Genomic DNA, 9,244 nt, shown 5'->3' on the forward strand with positions numbered 1-9,244 from the left:
TTACAGGGAGCTCACTACCTACCATGACAGCCCTTTTAGCTTTCAGATAGCTCTCATTTTTAGGGAAGTTTTTCTTGACCTCCTAAATCTGTGCTTTGCAGTCGAGTCCCCCCACCCCCACCCCACCCCGCCCATGTTGCTCCAAATTCTGACCTCTGGGGACAAAGAACAAGTCCCATCACTTTTCCATGTGACTGCTCTTCAAAGACTTAGAAGACAGTTGAATTCAGCCAATTACTGCCTTGTCTTGGTTCCCAACCCTTCTCTCTGGGGTCCTTGAATTACGAATGTTAGAGTTGGGAGGGGCCTTAGAACAGGGGATGGCAGAGCTAGGAGGGAGATTAGAACAGGGAATGAAAAAATGAGGGAAAAAAAGAACAGGGAAGGTCAGAGCTTGGGAAGGATATTAGAACACAGAATGTCAGAGCTGGGAGGGGCTTTAGAATAGATGTCAGAGCTGGAGGGACCTTAGAATACAGAATGTCAGAGCTGGGAAGGGTCTTAGAAGAGGGAACATCAGAGCTGGGAAGGCGGTCTAGAACATGGAATGTCAGAGCTGGGTGGGTCCTTAGAACATGGACTGTCAGAGCTGGGAAGGGGGTCTAGAAGAGGGAACATCAGAGCTGGGAAGGCGGTCTAGAACATGGAATGTCAGAGCTGGGAGGGACTTTAGAATAGGAGATGTCAGAGCTGGAGGGACCTTAAAACATAGAATGTCAGAGCTGGGAAAGGCCTTAGAAGAGGGAGTGTCAGAGCTGGGAAGGCGGTCTAGAACAGGGAATGTCAGAGCTGGGAGGGGGTCTAGAACATGGAATGTCAGAGCTGGGAGGGGCTTTAGAATAGATGTCAGAGCTGGAGGGAACTTAGAATATAGAATGTCAGAGCTGGGAAGGGCCTTAGAAGAGGGAACATCAGAGCTGGGAAGGGAGTCTAGAACATGGAATGTCAGAGCTGGAAGGAACTTAGAACCAGGAATGGCACTTCTGAGCTTGAGGGACTGCAGATGTTCTAGTCTGTCCAGGCCTGCTCCGTATGCAGACCTCTCCCATCCCTTCAGAACTTGCTCTCCCAGCTCTGGTCCTAGCAGGGCCCCACTCTCCAGCCCCTGAGTCGGCCCATACTCTGGTCAGCTCCTCTCCTCAGCCACATCAATGGCTGGGTCCTGCCTCCCTGGTTGGATCCCCTTGCTCACACCAAGTCCTTCTCTTTTTTTTTTTTACCACCTATTGAAAGCCTACCTCTCTCACCAGGCCACCTCCTCCAGGCAGCCTACCTTAAATTCCCACCCCCATCCATACCAGAAGTGACTCCTGTTGTGCTTGCCCAGGTAAGGGTTGGAGAAACTCCCTCCAGTTCTTCAGTTGTAAGAAACTGAGGCCCAGAGCCAGGAAGTGGCTTCTCTAAGGTCTGCACAGCTAATAAGCAGACCCAGGATTCAAACCCAGGTCTTGTCCCTCTGTCTCTAGCACCCCTTCCACAAGCCCTGCTGCCTCCACACTGAAAGGATCGTTGTTACTGTTATCATATCCTACTGACCCCTCCCGCCTCTGCCTTCTTCCTTCCCTTCCCCCCAACTCCCAACAAACAAACCCCAGGAGGACGGTAGACATGCCTCTCATACTCTAGGTCTCTTTCTCCCCCTCCTTTTGGCCCATGTGGTTCCAAGAGGATTGGAAACTTTATTAAAAATAATTAAAAATCCCATTGTACAGCTGTGTGTGGTGGAAGGGTAGGGAGGATGGGCTGAAGCTGGGGGTGGGTGGCCAGGGGACCAGCAGAGGTGGGGCTGGTACATGAAGGGAGTGGCACTCCAGGCCTGACCCTGGGGGCTGCCTGGGTTGACACCCCTCATTCTGAGATAGCTCAAGGGCCAAGGAGCTCTAAGAGCTAGTCCATGAGGGAGAGAAAGAGGGGCCCGGCTTCATCTCCACATCCTGCCCTGGGAAATTGAAGAATCTGGGTTGGATCTCTCTTGCCTTTATATATATGTATATATTTACAAAAGGATGTGTGACAGGTCACAAACATGCAAGGTAAACCTTTCTTTCTACTTCCCCCAACCAGCCTTCCAGCCCTGGCTTCTGTGTGAGGCGTGCCATCCCCCCTGCCCCCGCCCTCCACATGTGTCCCAAGAGCCCTCCCAAAAGTTCTCCAGGGCAACTGGGGGCATGTCCTGGAAGAGCCTAGGGGTGCCACATTGGGCAGTTCTGGGAGGGAGTCAGGCCCACAGCAGTAGATGGCATGGGATGGTTGGCATGGCAGAACTTAGGGATCGGTACTTCCCTGTTGCCAGGGTCTAATTCTTGGGCACTGAAGTGAGAAGGCATGGGGGACAGACCCCTAATCATACACTCATTTTTCATGGCTTCATGTGGCCACCAGAAGGGTTCTCATGGCCTGGGTGGGTTCTGTCCTTGGGAGGGAGGAATGTTTGTCCCAGGGATACTGAGGGAGGGGATGTTCATGGTCTGCTGGTCCTTTTCCTGTCTAGAAAGAGGGGTCTTCCCACAAGGGGTCAGGGGATGGGGGCCCGAGATGACAAAGGGGACATAGGGCTAGATGAAGGGGGAGGAGGTCAGATGGCCGACTCCCGGCGGTAGGAGATGTTGTCAAGGGGTAAGGTGGACTGCATCCTCTCCAAATCCAGGTGGCTCCCAAACTCTAACATGCGAATGATGCCCCCATCTTCCTTGGAGCCGCCCTCCAGCCCCAAGCCAGCCACGTCCTCCTCTAGTTCATCTTCCTCCTGGCTCATGAGTGCCAGCTCATTCTCATAGCAGAAGGCACTGGGTGGTGGCGGCGGGGCAGGAAGGACCGTGATCTTGCTTTCCTGGAGCTCCCGGGCTGAGCAACAGGGTGTGCCAGCCACCTCGTAGGTCTTATGGAAACGTGAGTAGTCCACCTTGTAGTGGCTCTTCTCCTCAAAGACCACGGGCTCGAAGCGGTGGCCCCAGAGGATCTCACTGGCCAGGTAGGAGCTGCGGGCCTGGGTGGTCATGGCTGTGGCCTCGACCATGCCCTCCAGGATGACCACAATCTCAAAGTCCTCGGACTCCAGCTCCTCTTTGCCCATGCCATAGAGGGGGCTCTCCTCATCGATCTCGTGGACGATGATGATGGGGGACACCAGGAAGATGCGGTCCAGCCCAATGTCGTAGCCCACATTGAGGTCCCGCTGGTCCAGGGGCAGGTACTCGCCCTCCTCCGTCATGTACGGCTTGATAAGTTGGGCCCGTACATGGGCCTCCACGATGTGACTCTTCCTCAGGTTGCCCACCCTCCACATGAGGCACAGCTTGCCGTCCCTCACGGAGATGACAGCATGGTGGCTGAAGAGCAGCGTCTGGGCCCGCTTCTTGGGCCGCGCCATCTTGGCCATGATGGTGCCGATCATGAAGGAGTCAATGACGCAGCCCACAATGGACTGCACCACCACAGCCATGACAGCCAACGGACACTCCTCCGTCACGCAGCGAAAGCCATAGCCAATGGTGGTCTGAGTCTCCACCGAGAAGAGAAAGGCTCCCAGGAAGCCGTTCACATGCATGATGCAAGGCTTCGCAGCTGCCGGTGGTGGGCTCCCGCCTCCCCCGGGACCTGCTCCAGCAGGTCCCGATGCTGGGGATGGACTGGGGTCCAGGTCACCGTGGAAGAAGGCAATGCACCAGAAGAGGAGGCCGAAGAAGAGCCACGAAACCAGGAAAGCGGCGGAGAAAATCATGAGCATGTACCTCCAGCGTGTGTCCACACAGGTGGTGAAGATGTCGGCCATGTAGCGCTGGGACTTGTTGCTGAGGTTGGCAAAGTAAACGTTGCACTGGCCATTCTTCTTGACAAAGCGGTTGCGGCGTTTCCGCCGGGGGGCGTGGGCCTGCCCGTTCCGGCTGTGTCCGTTCATCCCGCCCCGGGCAGAGATCCAGTGGCTGTCCTCACCACCTGGGATGGCGCTGGACCTGGAGAGGAGACATGGCGGCCAGACGTTAGGTGAGCAATGAAAGCAGGAACCGTAATCATCTGCTGGGAGTGGAACGAACAGAGTCAGCCTCAGGGCTAGGAAGACAGGTTCGAGTCCAGCCTTGGATACATCCTGGCTGGGTGACCTTGAGCAAGTCATACAACCTCTCAGTGCTCTAGAACACCCTGCAGCGACAACAACTAACATTAATATAGTGATTTTACAAACATTATCTCATTTGGTCCTCCCAACCTTCCTGGGAGGTCGATATTGTTATCGCTCCCGTCTTACAGGTAAGGAAACTGAGGCAAACAGGGTTAAGTGACTTGCTCGGTGTCACACAGCTAGTAGGTGTCTGAGGCTGGATTTGAACTCAGGTCTTCCCGACTCCACACCCGCTGCTCTTCCAAGCTGCCTCTATTCAGACTCAGACTCAGACTACGGGAGGCGATAGGGGCATTGGTGAAGGGCGCTTCCTCGCTGGAAGTATTCTACGTGGATGAAAGCATCAGTCGGTTCCCAAAATAAGTCACCTCCTAAGTGGCATTCGGCGGGACACGGGCTCCTGCGGGGTGGGGGTGGGGGCTATCCTGCTTTTGTATTTGTGTCCCCAGGGGGTCAGCAAGCCGTGACTGTAGCGCAACAGTAGGCACTTAATAAATGCTTGCTGAGGGGTAGCAAATGGAATAATTATGAAATGATAGTGATGGTAATAAATCCCCTGCCTGTGTGGAATGCTGTGGTATTTGGAAAGAACTGGTATGTGCATTATCTCCCTGGATAAAAATAGCTCCTGTTTCTCTAGGGATTTGATGCTTCCAAATTGCTTTCTGAAGCAAAGCCCCGGGAGGTGTGTGAGCAACACCACAGTTACCATTCCCATTTCACAGAGGAGAAATGGAGGCTTTGAGGGGGAGGTGGCATGTGGGGTGGAAGGAAGCGCTGGACGGGGCATCAGGGGTCTGGGCTTGGAGCCCAGCTCAACCCTTTCCTGTCTCTGTGGCCTGGGACAAGTCCCTCCTCCTCTCTAGGCCTGCATTTCCTGGCCTCTCTGATGTTGGGAAGTTGGATAGGATGGCCCCTAAGGTCAAATCCACTTCCAGTTGTCTCCCACAGGCCGGTGAATATCAGTGCCCACAAGAAAACCCAGGTGTTTTTACTTATTCCAAGTCCAATGTGCTTTCTCCGCTACATTGAGGCTCTGGACGGGAGGCAAGGCAGGGCTTGGACTGGGTTCCTGGAGGCCAGGACAGGGCTAACAGGACCTCACAGAGACAGATTTCAGCTCAATATGAAGATCTTCCCAAAGATGAGAGCTATTCCAGAGGGAAGTGGGTGACGCGAGAGACAGTGAGCTCTCTGCTAAACGGGGAGTCCAAGAAGACGTCAGAGATGCAATGGTTAGTTAGAGACGTCACACAAAGGCTTCATGCTGCTGGCGTGGGGAGAAGAGCTGACATCCCTCTGAAGGCCCTTAAGACTCTGAGACCCCCATTTCACAAATGAGCGAACAAGCCCAGGAAGGAGAAGGGATGGGGGGGTGTAACAATGGTGGTAGCGGTGATGGTGACAGAGACGGGAGATGTGGCGGGCATGGTGACAATGGTGATGGTGACAGAGATGGGGTGATGACAGTCATGGTGACAATGGTGATGGTGACAGAGATGGGGTGATGACAGTCATGGTGACAATGGTGATGGTGACAGAGACAGGAGACACGGCAGTTATGGTGACAATGGCAAAGATGGTAACGGTGGTCATAGGGACAATGGTGATGCTAGTGGCAGTGACAATGATGACATGGGGACGTGGTAATAATGATGGTGATAAGAGGATGATGACCATGGGGATAGTGACAATGGTGATGGTGATGACCATGGGGATGATGGTGATGGCGAGTGGCAGCTGAGGTGCTGGTGTCCAGGAGGGTCATGGAGAAGTGACCTGGCCACGACCTGGGGGAGCCACGTAAGTGACCGCAGTCAGTCAGCCCCTTCCCAGCCATGATAAACGCCTCTTCTTGTCCCCCTCGCTCCCCCAACCATCTGGAGCAGAGAAGAAGGCAGTCGAGGGACCTCTCCACCCCCCGGGCCTTGCCTGGTGCCAGCCGAGTCTCCGCCACCAGCAGGGCCGGGGTGAGCAGGAAGGAGGAGGCCGGACAGCGGCTCCCGGTAACATTTTGGCCCAGAATTATGGAAGGCTGGGAGTTTCTATTTTCTGCCCTATTCTTCTTGCTGATCTAATTGTGTATCTGTAGCAGTGTTTATACACTTCCCCGGGTTCGGGACAACTCGGTTGCCACAGCAACAGTGAGGCTGCTGCCGGCGTCCAGGCTTAAGAGGCAGCGCTGTAATTTAGAGATCAACAGCTCAAGTGGTGCCAGCTTCCCTGGGAGAAACTCTCCCCGCCGTCTCCCCACCCAACCCCCCTTCCCTTGGCCCCTCCTGGCTCTGGGTGCCTGTGTCCTCACCACCCACCCTTAGTTAGAACAGCAGAGGAACATGATTGTCACTCCTCTGTGCTGGTCTGTACCATCACTGCCCAATCCCGCCCCCCGCCCCGGCCCCGCTGCAGGGGCCATTAGCCCTGGGGGCATAGCGGGAGGGAGAGAAGGGTGTGGGCTCAGCCCTCAGAATTGTCTGGGAAGCCCAGGAAGGTTCCTGCCGTATGCTTCGGCAAAACAGGCAGAATAGACAATTATTCCAAAGGCACCAGGAAGGTTACCCTGCCCCTTCCTGAAAATCTTCCTCTCTCTACTGTCACTATGCCTGAAATTCCACCATTAGAGCCACAGAATGGAAGAGCTGGAAAAGGATCCAGACACAGAAATCCACAGAAAGTGAAAAATGGAAGGCTTAGTAGAGGACCTCTAATTCCAATGCCTTATTTACAGAGATAGAAACTGAGGTCTGCAGAGGGGAGGTGACTTAACAAAAGCCCCAGAGGAAGTTAGCCAGCAGAGCTAGGACTGAAGTCCAGGTCTCCTGGCTCCTAGCCCTGGCTTTTCTCTAGAACACATCATAGTAGGGATCAATTCGCTTCGATTCTGAAGGTTTGGGGGTGGGGGTGGGAGGGATGGTTCCAAAGCCCTGTCAGAAAGCTCTTGTTTCTGGGAAAGGGGAAAACCACCTGCTTGTATTAACTGGCACCTCAGCTGGGATTAGCTGGCAACCAGCCAGGAGTAAGGTTAGGAAGCCGAGAAGGAGTGGGAAGATGGGTGAAATCTCCCAATTTTGGAGCGCTTCGGAGGGAGTGGAGGGGACAGGGAATGACATCAACCTGAAGGCTCAAAGACCCCGCCTCAAGTGCTGTTTGCATCCACTTCCCAGTACCAGGAGTCCTTCTGGGGAGACAGCCTCCGCCGGGGAGAGGAGATACTCACAAGCAATCAGGCGCTCACTTTCCCTCTCCTTCAAATGACCTTCTGCTCCATCCCTAAGTGAGAAAGTAGGACTGGATGGGCTCTAAGATGGTCATTCCCCACCCTGACAGTTAGTGTTTGCAGGTCGATTAAGTATTCATTCAATGCTTGCTATTTCCCAGGCACCACAGTAATGATGATGATGGTGGTGGTGATGGTGGTGGTGATGAAGCATTTATATGATGCTTTAAGGTTTATAAAGCACTTTGCAAATATTATCTCATTTGAGCCTCACAACAACCCTGAGAGGTAGGAGCTATAATTATTCTCATTTTACAAATGAGGAAACTGAGGCTGAGAGAAGTTACATGACTTGGCCAGAGTCACACAGCTAGTAAGTGTCTGAAACAGGATTAGAACTCAGGTCTTCCTGGCTCCAAGTCCAGAGCTCTATCCAACCAGCTGTACCACCTAGCTACTAGGGGCCAGAAATAGAAATAGATCATCCATTAATAGGCATTTATTTAGTGCCTCATACTGGGAGAAGTGCTGGAGTTACAGAGACAAAGCACACACACGAAACAGTTTGTACCTTCAAATATCTTACATTCTCTCAGGGGGAAATATCTAGTAATTGAAAACCAAATAATTTCTGGGAGAAGGGCTAGGTAGTGACTAGGTGGATCAGAATGGTCTTCCTGAAGGAGGTGGCCAGGAGCTGAGCTTGGAAGGAAATGAAGGGATTCCTGGAAGGGACGGGGCATAGGGAAATTGCATCCAGACCTGAGGAGGAGCAGAGCTCAACAAAGGTGTGGACAGAAGAGATGAGAAGTCCCTCATGGGGGCAGCAAGCCAGCTCATTTGGGTCGAATGAAAATCCCAAGAAGGGAGTAATAAACTTGCCGAGGAGTGCTGAAGCCAGATTGCAGAGGGCTTAAAAGCCAACCACAAGAAGAGGCAGCAGGAAGCTATTGGAGTTCTCTGAGCAGTGAAGGGACATGGTCAGATTCACTTGGGAAAATCCAATTGGCAGCTGTTCAGAGGAAGGGCTGAGGAAGGGAGAGATTGAAGACAGGAAGAGTAATTGGGATGTTAATGAAGTATTCCAGGAGACAAGGAAGGAGGGTCTGAGTTAGAAGGTGGTGGTGGAAATGGAGAAAAGGACAGGCAATTGACAAGATTCAGCAACTGAATGGCCCTGATGCTGAGCTTGGGAATGTGGGTGTCCAGGAGGATGGTGGCACCTTCAGCAGAACTAGGAGAGCCCAGCTGAAAGGGAGTTTAGGAAGGAAAAGGGATGAGTTCCCTTCTAGATATTGCTGGCGCGAGTCTCATCTCTATGCCCAAGGCTTGGCCTGAGTGTCTCCGGAGCTCCAAGAACATACCACGAACTCCCTCATGGGCATTTCCAACTGGATATCCCAAAGGCATCTCCAGTTCAACATGTCCAAGAGACAGCTCACTATGTTCTTCTAGTCCAGGAGAGGGGAGAGGATGGGAACAGATGACAATGGAATTGTCAAGATGCAGAGGAGAGATTAAAGCGAGGTAGCTTGAGAGATCTAAGAAGACGGTCATTTGTGGAAAAGGAAGGAGGGATTCAGAGCTGAGAAGATCCTTGTTAAATAATCTGAGCCCCCTGTTTCACAAATGGAAGCACTAAGGTCCATAGAAGAAAAATGAATTATCTAGGGAGCCACAGGTAGCAGCCAGGATCCAACTGAAAAACTGCGCTGCTCTCCCCTCATCACCGTGCTTGCTCCCAAGGCACCTCTCTGGCTAAATGGGACTGGGATGGGGAGACAGATACCACAAGGTTCAGGAAGGGTCCTGAAAAGTTCTTCTTCCCATGTTCCACTCCCACTATGGTCCCAGTGACAGACCGTGAAGCTCAGCCAAAGGGACTCTATTGGATCTAACTTCCTCAC

The 9,244-nt window shown here is 53.0% G+C and overlaps 1 protein-coding gene across 1 annotated transcript; it reads right to left on the reverse strand.

Annotated features, from left to right (window-relative positions):
* Window positions 1–2,575: 2,575 nt before the first annotated feature.
* On the reverse strand, window positions 2,576–3,913 carry KCNJ4 (potassium inwardly rectifying channel subfamily J member 4). Its single transcript, XM_036761405.1, has one exon. The coding sequence runs from the start codon at window positions 3,896–3,898 to the stop codon at window positions 2,576–2,578; it is 1,323 nt and encodes a 440-aa protein (XP_036617300.1). The 5' UTR covers window positions 3,899–3,913.
* Between the last annotated feature and the right edge of the window lie 5,331 nt (window positions 3,914–9,244).

The sequence above is a fragment of the Trichosurus vulpecula genome, chromosome 5, assembly GCF_011100635.1.
Source record: "Trichosurus vulpecula isolate mTriVul1 chromosome 5, mTriVul1.pri, whole genome shotgun sequence".
NCBI classification, from domain to species: domain Eukaryota; kingdom Metazoa; phylum Chordata; class Mammalia; order Diprotodontia; family Phalangeridae; genus Trichosurus; species Trichosurus vulpecula.

What these genes read in the sequence shown, in the direction of transcription:
- KCNJ4 (XM_036761405.1), bottom strand. Translation starts at nt 3,898, where the DNA reads ATGAACGGACACAGCCGGAACGGGCAGGCCCACGCCCCCCGGCGGAAA.